Here is a 14002-nt window from a genome sequence, read left to right as displayed (position 1 = left end):
TTCAATACACAGTATACCCTTTGATGTTAAACTCACAGCTATAACCTTTCAGCCACAACTCAGTGATGCCTATAACATCATACTGACCAATCTCCAATCATGTCACGAGTTCATCCACCTTATTCTGAATGCTACACACATTTAAATACACCACCTTCAGTCCTGTATTTTTCACCCTTTTGAATTTTGCCTCTGTGGTATAATTTAACACTTTGCTCAGTCTGCATTTGTACCCAAATCATTGGCTTGTCCTTCCTTACATTCATCTTACACCTATCATCTACTTGTAATCCTGCAGGCTCATCCTCAGCTCTATCATCTTCACTCCCATCCCTCTGCCATATTAGTTTGAATAGCTCCCAACCCACCCTTTTGTACAAGTCCCACCTGCTCCAGAAGAGGTCCTAATTATCCAGAAATCTGACTCTTTGTCCCCTGCTCCAATTCTTCAGCCACACATTTATCTACCACCTCACTGTATTCCTACCTTCACTGGCACATGGCACAGGCAGTAATCCCGAGAGTACTACCTTTGAGGTTCTACTTCTCAGCTTCCTTCCTAACTCACTGTATTCTTTTTTTCAGGACCTCCTTACTTATTCTTCCTTTGTCATTGGTACCAAAATGTACCACGACTTCTGGCTGCTCACCCTCCCTTTTCAGGATATCGTGGACGCTTCCAGAAACATCTCAGACCCTGGCACCTGGGAAGAAAGCTGCCATCTGTGTTTCCTTTTAGTGTCCACAGAATCTCCCATCTATCCTCCTGACTACAGTGTCCCCAATAACTGCTGCGGTTCTCTTCAGTTCTCTACCCTTCCAAGACACAGAGCCAGACTCAATGCAGAGGCACGGCTGCTGTTGCTTCACCCCAACAGTACTCAAAATGGAGTACTTATTGATGAGGGGGACGGCCACAGGGGTGCTCTCCACTGACATTCCCGCTTCCTGATCGGTGATCACCGGTGCTGTACAACGATTGCACTAACTGCAGTGCTACCATACCACTCACTGCTGGCATTTGTGCACTTGCTGTGAAACAGATGAAGGACGTCCTTGAAAGACATCTAAATGCAGCACTGGCCCAGATTGCCTCATGCCATGGTGAGTGAAGTGGTCTGGTCTAATGGGCTGAAGGGCAAAAGTATTGGTACATTGACGGAAAAGAACAAAAATGGCATCCTCTATGACCACAGGCTCAGTGGTGGCCAAGCACACAATCAAGAGCAACATCTCCTACACTGCAATCTTTGGATTTCTGCCCTGAAACTCACATGCCTCATTTCCTCTCTTTTCTCCTTTGACACTTCTTAAAAGCTGCTGCTTCGAACACAATTCTGAGTATCTGCCCTAATGCTTTCATGTGATACAGTGTCAAATTCTGTTGGATATACTCTTGCAAGGTACCCTGCAATCTTTTGCTAAGTTATGCATGAAAGTGTCATTGTGATTGAAGTAAAAGACCCAAAGGTACACCTTTTCTTTACACTTCAACCATCCAGCTCCTGAACCAGAGTGGAAAACTTCACTCACCTCAACTCTGAACTGACTCCAAACCTATCACCTTCACTTTCATGGACTCTGCAACTCATATTCTCAGGATTATTTATGTATGGATTTATTTATGATTGTTTATTTTGTCTCCTTTTGGATATTAATTGTTTGTCAGTTTGTGTGTAGTTTTTCCAATGATTCCATGTTATGCTTTTGTTCCACTGTGAATGCCTGCAAATAACAGTTTCCAGTTTATCACACTTTACCACTACTTTGTCGATTCCTGTCAGTTTCCAGTTTATCACACTTTACCACTACTTTGTCGATTCCTGGCAGGCACTCGTGTACCTACTTTGCGGCCAAACAATCTAAGTATATAAGCTATCTTATGTATTTATATTTAACGTAACACACACAAAATACAGAAGAAATTCAGCAGACCAGGCAGTATCAATGGATGTGATTAAACAATTGACTTTTTGAGCCAAGAGTTTCTTCAAATCAAATCAACTCAAAGTGCATTTATTATAAAGAATGTATAAATTATACACCTTGAGATTTGCTTACAGGGAGCCACAAAGAAAGAAACCTGAAGAATCCAATTTAAAAAAAGAAAGAACATATCACTGTGCAGAGAAAGGAAAACAAAAGACACATCATGTCAACAATGGGAGCAAACGGCAGCACTCTAAACCAGACTGAGTCCAGATCTGCTCTCTGGAGCAGCCGGGGTAGTAGGCCCAAGCCTTGATCTCAGTTCATCATATTAGCGGGCAAAAACGCCACAACACTCACAGAGATGACAGCCACCAGAGAGAAGAATGAACAGTGCGGGAGAATGAGCGAAGTCAGCCCAACTCACGCTTCAGGTTTTCCAATCTGTCTGGGACAGCTAAACTGTCCAAGCACTGAGTAGTGCCTTGCTCTAGAACCTGGGCCCCAGCACAGCGGCACACCCAGACCACACAGTCCCAGGCTGTTCTCAATCTCACCAGATAGGCTTGGCGCTTTGAGCAATCCAACCTCGCACCCGGGTCGGGTGGATGAGCACTGAAACTCTTCTTAAGGGTACACCTTTTTAATATGCTTTTTTTAATATCACTATGTACTTTATGTGTTTTTTTTCTGTACTGCATCAGATCTGGAGTTAACAATTATCCCTTTACACTTGTGTACTGAAAATGACATTAAATCTTGAACCTTGAAAATGAATCTCTGGATATATATAGTAACATATACGTACTTTGATAATAAATTTACTTTAAACTTTGAACACTGACACTATTTCCAAAAACAAGACAATCACACCGCTTTCCTGAATTTCTGCCTGAGATGCATTTGCCTGATGATTAGACCACAAAAATTAAAAGGTCTTCTATTTCTAAACTACAAATAAGATCTGAAGGGTGGCCTAAAGGTATTTATAACACATCACAATTTGCTCCATTGAATTTTATGTCACTACCTCTTTAACAAGAACCATCAATTTCTCTATGTTATAATTTAGAAACAAAAACACAAGCTGACAGCAACTGCAATCACAAAGTCATTGAAGGACTTCCGGAATGCATGTCATAGCAAATTAAGGCTCTTGTACTTCCTTTTTGCCAGCTTCCTGCTGCTAAGGCAAATATATTTAGAAATACACAACAGGAACTGCAGCTTCTTCTTAATAAGAGGTTGATGAACAAGCCGCACAGCTTCCTTTAACAGACACTCGCCAGTACCAACGGCAATCGTGAAATTAATGGTTTTTAAATCCCAACGCTATGAATAGAGAAGCAGCTGAAAGTCTGCAAGAGCCCAATTACAGGGTCAAAAATTTGAATCATTTGTGTTTCATCAGCAGTGTTGAGAAGAGCACAACATTTAATTTAAATCATTAGATTGCAATTTGAGCAAGTAAACTGAGCACATTAGCTTGAAAACAAAGCCCAGTAAACAAATTGAATATTCCATCTCAGCTTCTGTGATAAATCCTTAATACATCTGGCTGTAAAACACGCATCAGACTTTGTTCTGAAATATTCTAGTCAGGTGCCTTATCTTTTGTAGAATAAGATTTCCATTAACCTTTACGTGAAGAACCACTTCATCACATCACAGTAGAATGGAGAGCTCCACTGTAGATTTAAGCCAACGACTTCTACTTCAGAGCCACCCAACCCTCAGAAGGAAAAGTTGCTTCTTTTCTACTAATTCTTTCAGTCATTTTAACACCTCAATTAAATAGACACAATGTGTTGGAGGAGCCCGGTAGGTCAGGCAGCATCTATGGATGGGAATAAACAGTCGACACTTCAGGCCAGGACTTTTCATCAGGACTGGAAAGGAAGGGGGAAGTAGTCAGAAATCCCCCTTCCTTTCCAGTCCTGATGAAACATCCTGGCTCGAAGCATCAACAGTTTATCCCCATCCATAGATGCTGCCTGACCTGCTGGGCTCCTCCAGCACATTGTGTGTGTTACTCAAGATTTCCAGCATCTACAGTACCTCTTGTGTTTCTGAGTTAAACGGTCACTTAATCATCCATCTGCAAAAAAACCCATAAATCTAATATTCACAACTTACCCTCATTATTTAATCCCTTAGATCCACTGCAATCCCTCTCAGAACACACACACACACACCCTGCTTTCGGTGCATGCCAAAAGCCAGCTTTTGATGGCTTAAAATGCCTATTACATAACTTCCAGTTCCACATACAGTCCACAATTCAGTTTCTGAATCAATCCACAAAATTTATTTGTTTTGAACCTCCAAAATGTCTCTGTTCCTCCATATTTTGTAATGTCAAACCTTTCCTCCAATGAATGACAATTTTAAATGCCTTTTCTACCATCTAACAGTGCAGTGGCAGCGCATTGCAATTCATAATAGAGGGAAAAAAAACTATGAACTGCAATAAAATAGTATTATATTAAATTGTTAAATTAAATTAGTGCAAAAATAGGAATAAAACAGTAGTGAGGTCGTGTTCATAGGTTCAATATCCATTTCAGTAATCAGATGGCAGAGGGGAAGAAGCTGTTCCTGAATCATTGAGTGTGTGTCTTGAGGCTTCAATATCTCCTTCTTGAGGGTAGCAATGAGAATAAGTCATGACCTGGATGGTGAGGGATCCTTAATGATGGAACACTGCCTTTTTGAGGCATCGCTCCTTGAAGATGTCCTGCATACTATGGAGGCTAGTGTCCATGATGGAGCTGACTAATTTTATAACTCTCTGCAGCTTACGCTCCCAGCTTGGAAATGTTAATATATTTTGTTTCACCATTCTTACTTAGATTTGTAAATACAACAAAGGTGTTAGTACAAACCCCAAGGAGCACAGTCATTCATCTCTCCCAGGTCAATGGGATGATTTTAAATCTAAGTTTTCAGATTTTTATTAGCAACCTCTTCTTGTAAAATTACTAAATGGTTTGTGCTCGTCCACAAATATTACCCACAGTTTATTTATACAGAGAGTAGAAAAAAAACTTCTCACACTCGACAATGATAGAATCCCTTCTCTCCCTTTAAGAAAAGGGATGACTTTAGCAATTTGTCATTTCAAGATGACAACATGTGAATTATTTTTTCTTTCTTTTTGCATCCTCAACCTATGAAGTCTAACACTCAGCATGTATTCCAATAAGTCTACCATTTCCTTACCTTGAAATACCTCCCCATATCCAACGTCACAGATCTCACATTACTCCTACTCACCATTTTCCACTGATATAAAAATATACAAATTACACTAACATTATATTACAAGCTCATTCTTGTAGTTTTCTTTTTAAAGCAGCTCCCATTTCTGCTATGAGTCATACTTTCTCCCTTCTTTCAGGTTCTTACCAAAGGCTTCTCAAACTCTATTTCTGAGGATGTTGCAGACAAAGGGCTGACAGGACTCAGTGATGGTGAACTCTCCACACTGGAAATATAGTCTGGATCAGGAACATAGAGATTCTGCAGAAGAGAGGGCAAAAAAAAAATCACTCAACAACTAATTATAAACCACCATAGGATCTGTGCTATTCCTAATTTTTTCCGAAGTACTCTATTAAACGGCTGATTTAAAATCAATAAAGGAAGTATACAGAAGACAAAAGATAGACTTTATCTTCTACTTCATCATTTTAACACAATGCAGCAGTTTCATAACTGCAGCAATGGCATTTGGCAGGAATGTACAACTGAACTTGGAGGAAGAGAGAAAGGAAGATAAAAACAAGAATTGCTGTTCCACATCAGTGTTTGGAATGCTCTGGCGGATGTGTGATTTATGGACGTCAAGAGCAAGCACAAATCATAGACTTGACACTGCACAATCACTTTCAGTGTCAGAATCAGGTTTAATATTACCGCCATACATTGTGAAATCTGTTAACTTTACGCCAGCACTACAATGCAATACATGATATAGAAAAAATGAATAACAGTAAATATATATATAAGTTAAATTAAAAATAAATAATAAGAAAAAGTGAGGTAGTGTTTATGGGTTCAATGTCCGTTTAGAATGGCAGAAGCTGTTCCTGAATTGTTGAGTGTGTGCCTCCAGGCTTCGGTATCTCCTTCCTGATGGTAGCAATGAGAACAAGGTTTGCCCTGGGTGGTGGGGGTCCTTAATGATAGATGCAAACACGAGGAAATCTGCAGATGCTGGAAATTCAAACAACACACACACAATGCTGGTGGAACACAGCAGGCCAATCAGCGTCTATAGGGAGAAGAACTGTTGACGTTTTGGGCCAAGACCCTTTGTCAGGACTAACTGAAAGGAAAGATATTAAGAGATTTGAAAGTAGGAGGGGGAGGGGAAAATGCAAAATGAAAGGAGAAGACCGGAGGGGGTGAGGTGAAGCTGAGAACCAGAAAGGTGATTGGCAAAATGGATACAGAGCTGGAGAAGGGAAAGGATCATGGGACAGGAGGCCTAGGGAGAAAAAAAGAGGGAGGGGAGCACCAGAGGGAGACGGAGAACAGGCAGAGTGATGGGCAGAGAGAGAAAAAGAAAAAAAAGGAGGGGGGGGGAAAAACTAAATATATCAGGGATGGGATAAGAAGGGGAGGAGGGGTATTAACAGAAGTTAGAGAAGTCAATGTTCATGCCATCAGGTTGGAGGCTACCCAGCTGGTATATAAGGTGTTGTTCCTCCAACCTGAGTGTGGCTTCATCTTGACAGTAGAGGAGGCCATGGATAGACATATCAGAATGGGAATGGGACGTGGAATTAAAATGTGTGTCCACTGGGAGATCCCGCTTTCTCTGGCGGACAGAGCGTAGGTGTTCAGCGAAACAGTCTCCCAGTCTGCGTCGGGTCTCATCAATATATAAAAGGCCACACTGGGAGCACCGGACACAGTATACCACACCAGCTGATTCACAGGTTAAGTGTCGCCTCACCTGGAAGGACTGTCTGGGGTCCTGAATGGTGGTGAGGAAGGAAGTGTAAGGGCAGGTGTAGCACTTGTTCTGCTTAATGATAGATGTTGCCTTTCTGAGGCACCGTGCCTTGAAGATGTCTTGGATACTACGGAGGCTAGTACCCATAATGTTTATAACTCACTGCAGTTTATTTTGATCCTGTGCAGTCGCCTCCTCCCCCCATACTAGACAGTGATGCAGCCTGTCAGAATGCTCTCCACTGTACATTTGTAGAAGTTTTCAAGTGTCTTAGGTGACAAATCAAATCTGCTCAAACTCCTAACACTACTGAGTTTTGTGAATGAAGAAACAGAAAATGGTTGAAATACTCAGCAAGCCAAGCAGCAACTGTAAAAAAGGAAAATAGATTTGAAAATACAAACTGCTAGAGGAATTCATCAAGCAAATGGTGCAGCTCTGTAGCTTAGCTGTTGCACAACACTTTTACAGCATCATGAGTGACCTGGGTTCTATTCCCACTACTGTCTGTAAGGAGTGTATAGATTCTCCCTGTGACCACGTAGGTTTCCTCTGGATGCCCGGGTTTCTTCCCACAGTCTGAAAATGCATATTTAGTAGGTTAATTGGTAACATGGGTATAATTGAGCATCATAGGCTCATTGAGCTGGATGGGCCGGTTACCATGCTGTGTCTATAAATTATACAAAATAAATGGACAGTTGACGTTGTGGGTCAAACACTTCATCTGGACTGACAAATTCTGTCCAAGTGAAAGGTTTTGATCCAAAATGTCTACAGTTCATTTCTGTCTACAGATGCTACATGATCTAAGCTCTTCTGTAAATTCTTTTTAGATTCCAACATCTGTGTGGAACGAGCTTCCAGTAGAAGTGGTAGACGCAGGTTCGGTATTGTCATTTAAAGTAAAATTGGATAGGTATATGGACAGGAAAGGAATGGAGGGTTATGGGCTGAGTGCATGTCAGTGGGACTAGGTGAGAGTAAGCGTTCGGCATGGTCTAGAAGGGCCAAGAAGTCCTCTTCCTGATGCTGCCATCAGGTAGAGGGTACAAGATCCACGAGGTTCAAGAACAGTTACTACCCCTCAGCTATCAGGCTCTTGAATAAAAGGGGATAATGGCATTCACTTGCCCCTCCATTGTTCCTACAACCAATGACTTCACTTTATGTACTCTTTATCTCATGTTCTTGTTATTTACTGCTATTTATTTATATTTGCATTTGCACAGTTTGTTCTCTTTTACACGCCGGTTGATGTCATTGATCCTGTCCAGTATCCCTATAAGAAGGAGAGCCTCAGAGTTGCATATGGTGACAAATATGTACTTTGATCTAATTAAACAAATCTAAATTTTGTCTGCTGTTTGGATGCATTTGACTGAAGTACAAAGCAGAGTGTGAGGAACAATCATGTTAACCAGTTAACAGTTCCTTCTTCATCCTACTCATTGTCCTTGGGTTCTCGACATGGTAAGTGTGTGTGAGAAATTATGTAAATCTTAAGATAATCAAAGGTAACAGCAGGTAACTATTTATAGATATATTTATTAACATATAATGTATATAGTCTGTAAAATATAAACAGTTCTTTCATGATAGTACAAGAGAGCTCGTTACCTGGCCTGGAACCACAGCTCTGGAAAATAATTTATTCAGTTGCACAAGCTCATTAGGCGTAGTGTCAAACTTGAGAGCGATGCTATTCAACGAGTCCCTTGATTCAACCTGTCAAAGAAACCAATCTGCAAGGTCAGAAGATCAGTAGTTATTTAAAGAATCACAGAAAGCCAATGATACAGAGACAGGTCATTTGGCCTACTGCATTCATGCAAACTCCTATCCAGCCAAATCTCACCACTCAATATTCAGTATTTATTACACATTCTCAGGATGGAGATATCAATGAAGGAGGAAGCTGGTGACCTAACACAGACCTTGAAGATAATTAAGGAGATTGATGGTGTAGGTTTTCACTTGTTGGGAAATCAGAACCTGAAGTCATAGGAATAAACTTGCTTTATTAAAGGCGCCGTGAAGGAAGCTTTCCAGTTTTGATTTTTGGAAGGAGTAATGATTCAGCAGAACGAGTGAAGATCAGTAAAGCACTGAAGATTCTGAGAAGGCTTGAGGTGACGTCAGAAGTTGTTCCTTTTGATTGGCAACTATGGAACAAGGGGAAATAGTCGCAGGGTGAAGGATTGGACAGGTTGTGAATCTGAAATGGTCGGTCTCACAGAGCTGCGGTTCAGCAGTTGCTCACCTTTTGATGCTGAGAATGGTCATTTTATGAACACTAACAGACTTCAAGAGTGTGGGGGTAAGAAAGTGGAGTTCAGGCCAAGGATCTTGCTAAATGGAGGAACAGGCTTAGGAGTTCACGCAATCTCCTCCAGCACAAATACACATCACACTGGTTCATATCAGTGAACAGTACTACCAAAATAAAGGGGAGATTTACAAGTGAAATACAAGGTACATCCTGAAAGGTGAGAAATAGAAGGAGGTATGGCAGTGGAAGAAATGGGTTGCAGAGGAGTAAAATGAACAATGAAAGTTGTAAAACTTTGGTCCTATCGCTTGTTGTGGTTTATGAACCAACTTCACAGGAAAATTTGATGATTTGGTATAAATTTTAGTTGCTCTCAGTGTTCAACAGACCCAAGGACAAGGGTAAGAAGTCAAATCAAGGACATTAATATGGTTAAGCAAAAAGCAAAAAATGCAAACAACTGATAACACTGTTTACAACAGACAAGAATACCCTGGTCTTGGTCACGCTGTTTGCAAACTGGTCAATATGACCTGGTCAAATTGTGAGATCTTATAATGCCACAGCAAAAGTTTAGGCCAGTAAGTAAGTGAGGAAGATTTCCAAAAAAATACAAGCACGCAGATCACAAAGGCACTAAACTGATTCTTTGATGACTCTCTGGCAGCGATGCCTGATCAGCTAGGAAACAGACAGAAGGGCCACCTCCATGAACTGATGGCTTGTATGGGCGCTGAAGATACTACAGAAATTTGTTGAGAAATTGTTTAAATACAATATCTGCGTCTTTGTTGCTGAGCACATGAGCAAGTAAGTTTTTCATTGCACCAGTGTATTGTTATGAATGCACCACAGCTCTGAGGGGCCAAAGGGGTGGGGGGAGCCCCCTCCTTTGTGAGAATCACAAGAGCATTATTGGGTTGGCTCAGAGGACCCAGGAAATGAGAGAGACCTGGCCATTGTCTCCTGGAGATCACGTTTGTGGATTGGGGACTATGCTACGTGCAAGCCCTCGGGCAAAGTGGGCTGGTTGAGAGAGGGATTGCATTCATCCCAACCTGATTGACATCTGAGACCCCGTGAGGAAGTATAAAAGAGGGTCTGGGGGAACAACCCCTTTCAGACGCACCAGAAGAAAACGTTAGCGATCCCGTAATAGCAGGAAGCCATTTGAAGGAAGCCACGTGTGTTCGGTTCCCTTGCCTGGGGGCTGGTGGCTGGTACCACGGAAAACGACTTGGAACTAACAACAGGGAACCAACTCCCCCGACGCAACGGATTGGCCTCATAAAAGTCCCGGGCAAGTTTAAAACCATCTCTCTTAAACCCAAAAAGCTGCAGCTTGAAAGGACAGTGACTTTTATCTTTCCATCAGACAATACAATATCCCCTAGACAAATGATAGAGCTATTGCTTAATGGATGATTATTATTATTATACCCACGTTTTTTAGATTGAGTATTGACGACGTATTTTATCTGAATGTCTGTATTAATCTTATTTTTGTGCCCCTTTATAAATAAAGACTTTTAAAAATAGTACAATCAGACTTCAACGGGCCTCTCTATCTTTGCTGGTAAGTGACCCAGTTACGGGGTTCGTAACAGTATCTGTACTTGTGCCATAGGACAATAAACTTGACTTTGACAAGAACATTAGAACTTAAAAAATAGAAGCAGGAGTAGGCCAACTGACCTGTCGAACCTGCTCTGCCATTCAATAGGGTCATGGCTGATCTGGCCATGGACTCATCTCGACCTACCTGCCTTTTCCCCATAACTTAATTCCTTTACTATGCAAAAATCTATCCAACCTTGTATTAAATATATGTACCGAGGTAGCCTCCAGACTATAAATTAGGTGACATTACTTTTCATCAGACTGGTCATTATAAACTGTGCAAATCAAGAAGGGTCATTGACCTGAAACAGTAATGCCTCCTCTCTCTGCACAGACGCTTCTCAACGTTGTCTATCCTACAGATCCTACTATGTTACATCCTACAGATTGAGAACACGGCCAGCAGCCACGCAGACGTATAAATGTACATGCATGACCTGCTTATGTTAGGATGCAATTATCAAAGAAGAAAGAAGGCAGAAGAGCATCAGATGAATACTGAAAGGTACTATTTGGTTGAAAACAAGAATTGGACAAGTTGTGAAGTTCAAAACGTTTTTATATAAAATAGAAAAAGGAGTAAACTACTTGGCCTTTGGACTTGCTTCATCAATCAAAACAAATATCACTGATCCTCCATCTCAATACCATATTCACATTCCCACGCCAAACCCCTTGATGCCTCTAATTCCTTCTCCAAAAATAAATTCTAAGACAACACATTCTCAGTCTTCAGATTCACCCCCTTTGAGTGAAGAAATGTTCCCTCATCTCAGTACTAAACCTCCAGTATAAACAGAGTCCGCAACCTCTCAAACCTGGACACCCTTATCATAGGAAAGATCTTTCCAACCTCCACTCTGCTCATCTCTGCCAACATTTCTTAAACTTCAAATAGACTGCCTCCAGGTTATATGAATACAAACCTAGACAACCTAATCTCAGGAAACAATCTGAGGCATTGTTTCTCTACTCCCTCTTTAACTTCTTAAGTAGGAAGGTAAAATCTGCACATAGTACTCCAGTTGTGGTCTATCTGCATCAGGACTAAGAATGGAGAGAGAGGAAATGGTCATCAGGGGCCAACTGGTAGCCCAAAGAAGCATAATGGATGACGGGAAGATGGAGTCAGATAGTGGAGGGGGAGGAGGGAGGGAAGAGTCACTAGACAAAGATAGATAGAGGCAGATAAAAAAGGAGGCATGTTGAAACAGCTGGGAGGGCGGGAGGATGAAGTCGAATTCAACTGCATGGAAAAACTCAAAGGCTGCTAAGGCTGGAACCTGTTAAGTAAATAACGTGATAATGGGAACTATTAGAGTATAGGTGAAGGTCAGATCAAACCAGAACCAGATGGGGAAGGATTCGGGGCCAGGTGGTAAAATGTGTGGGAACTAGATGGATGCAACCAGGAGGGGGACAAAAATGAAAGGACCGGAGGTGAACTGAGAGCAAGAGGATGGGGTTGGAAGGAAAAAAATTCTGGAAGTGAGGATTACCCGAAATTGGAAAATCCAAAGTTCATACTACTGGGTTGTAGACTAGCTATTTTCCTTCTCTGTTCTTAGTCCTGATGCACGGTTACAAACTGAAATGTCGACAATTCCTTTCCTTCGCAGCTGTTGCCTGACCCACTGAGTTCCTTCAGCAGATTGCATGTTGCTCCAGATTATAGCATCTGCAGTCTCCTGTATCGTGCCTTCTTAACAGTTTACTAAAGCTGCATATTGGCTTTCAGTGACTGTTGTTCAAGGTTATCCAAGTCTCCTTTTACATAAACAATTCCAATTTAATACTTTTTTAAATAATTTGCTAACTTTCTGTTTTCCTACCACTGAACCTGCCATGTTTTTTGTACGCTCACGCCATCCATTTAAATGGTCTTGAAAACACTTTGCACCCACCTCACAGAGTAAATCTTGCCCAGTTTAGTATCTCTGGCAAACCTTGAAACATCATGTTATTTCAGATTGTTCATGCTTATCAAGAAAAACTGAAGCTCAACAATCAATTCCTGTGGTCTTCACCAGTTACTGCAGAGGTTTTATAAGGTATTGGTCAGACGACACTTGTGAAGAGTTTGGGGGCCCCTTATCTAAGAAAGGATGTGCTGGCACAGGAGAGCCCAGAGGAAGTTTATGAAAATAATTCTGAAAATTAAAGGGTTAACTTATGAAGGATGTTCGATGGCTCTGGGCCTGTACTCGCTCAGCTTTATAGACTATAGGCAATAGACAACAGACAATAGGTGCAGAAGTAGACCATTCTGCCCTTTGAGCCTGCACACCATTTTTAGATCATGGCTGATCATCTACTATCAATACCCGGTTCCTGCCCTGTCCCCAGATCCCTTGATTCCCCTATCCATAAGATACCTATCTAGCTCCCTCTTGAAAGCATCCAGAGAATTGGCCTCCACTGCCTTCCGAGGCAGTGCATTCCAGACCCCCACAACTCTCTGGGAGAAGAAGTTTTTCCTTTACTCTGTCCTAAATGACCTACCCCTTATTCTCAAACCATGCCCTCTGGTACTGGACTCCCCCAGCATCTGGAACATATTTCCTGCCTCTATCTTGTCCAATCCCTTAATAATCTTATATGTTTCAATCAGATCCCCTCTCAATCTCCTTAATTCCAGCGTGTACAAGCCCAGTCTCTCTAACCTCTCTGCATAAAACATCCCAGGAATTAACCTTGTGAATCTACACTGCACTTCCTCTACAGCCAGGATGTCCTTCCTTAACCCTGGAGACCAAAACTGTACACAATACTCCAGATGTGGTCTCACCAGGGCTCTGTACAAATGCAAGAGAATTTCCTTGCTCTTGTACTCAATTCCCTTTGTAATAAAGGCCAACATTCCATTAGCCTTCTTCACTGCCTGCTGCACTTGCTCATTCAGCTTCAGTGACTGATGAACAAGGACTCCTAGATCTCTTTGTATTTCTCCCTTGCCTAACTTTACACCCTTCAGATAATAATTTGCCTTCCTGTTCTTACTCCCAAAGTCGATAACCTCATACTTACTCACTTTAAACGTCATCTGCCAAGTATCTGCCAACTCACCCAGCCTTTCCAAGTCACCCTGAATTCCCCTAACATCCTCATCACATGTCACACTGCCACCCAGCTTAGTATCATCAGCAAATTTGCTGATGTTATTCTCAATACCTTCATCTAAATCGTTGACGTAAATTGTAAACAGCTGTGGTCCCAAT

General features: G+C 41.6%; 1 protein-coding gene across 2 annotated transcripts in view; it reads right to left on the bottom strand.

Moving 5' to 3' along the window:
- LOC132394670 (oxidation resistance protein 1-like) overlaps positions 1–14002 on the bottom strand; it is a 513615-nt gene that overhangs the window by 186701 nt on the left and 312912 nt on the right. For both annotated transcript variants that reach the window (XM_059971040.1, XM_059971046.1), the window contains exons 5-6: positions 8513–8620; positions 5338–5451 (exon numbers count right to left, since the gene is read on the bottom strand). In XM_059971040.1, coding sequence (XP_059827023.1) covers positions 5338–5451; positions 8513–8620 — 222 coding nt within the window. The remainder of the gene's footprint in view (positions 1–5337; positions 5452–8512; positions 8621–14002) is intronic.

Source organism: Hypanus sabinus, chromosome 1 (genome assembly GCF_030144855.1).
Source record: "Hypanus sabinus isolate sHypSab1 chromosome 1, sHypSab1.hap1, whole genome shotgun sequence".
NCBI classification, from domain to species: Eukaryota; Metazoa; Chordata; class Chondrichthyes; order Myliobatiformes; family Dasyatidae; genus Hypanus; species Hypanus sabinus.
The sequence above is the reverse complement of the archived record's forward strand: the minus strand, read 5'-3'. Positions and strand labels throughout refer to the sequence as shown.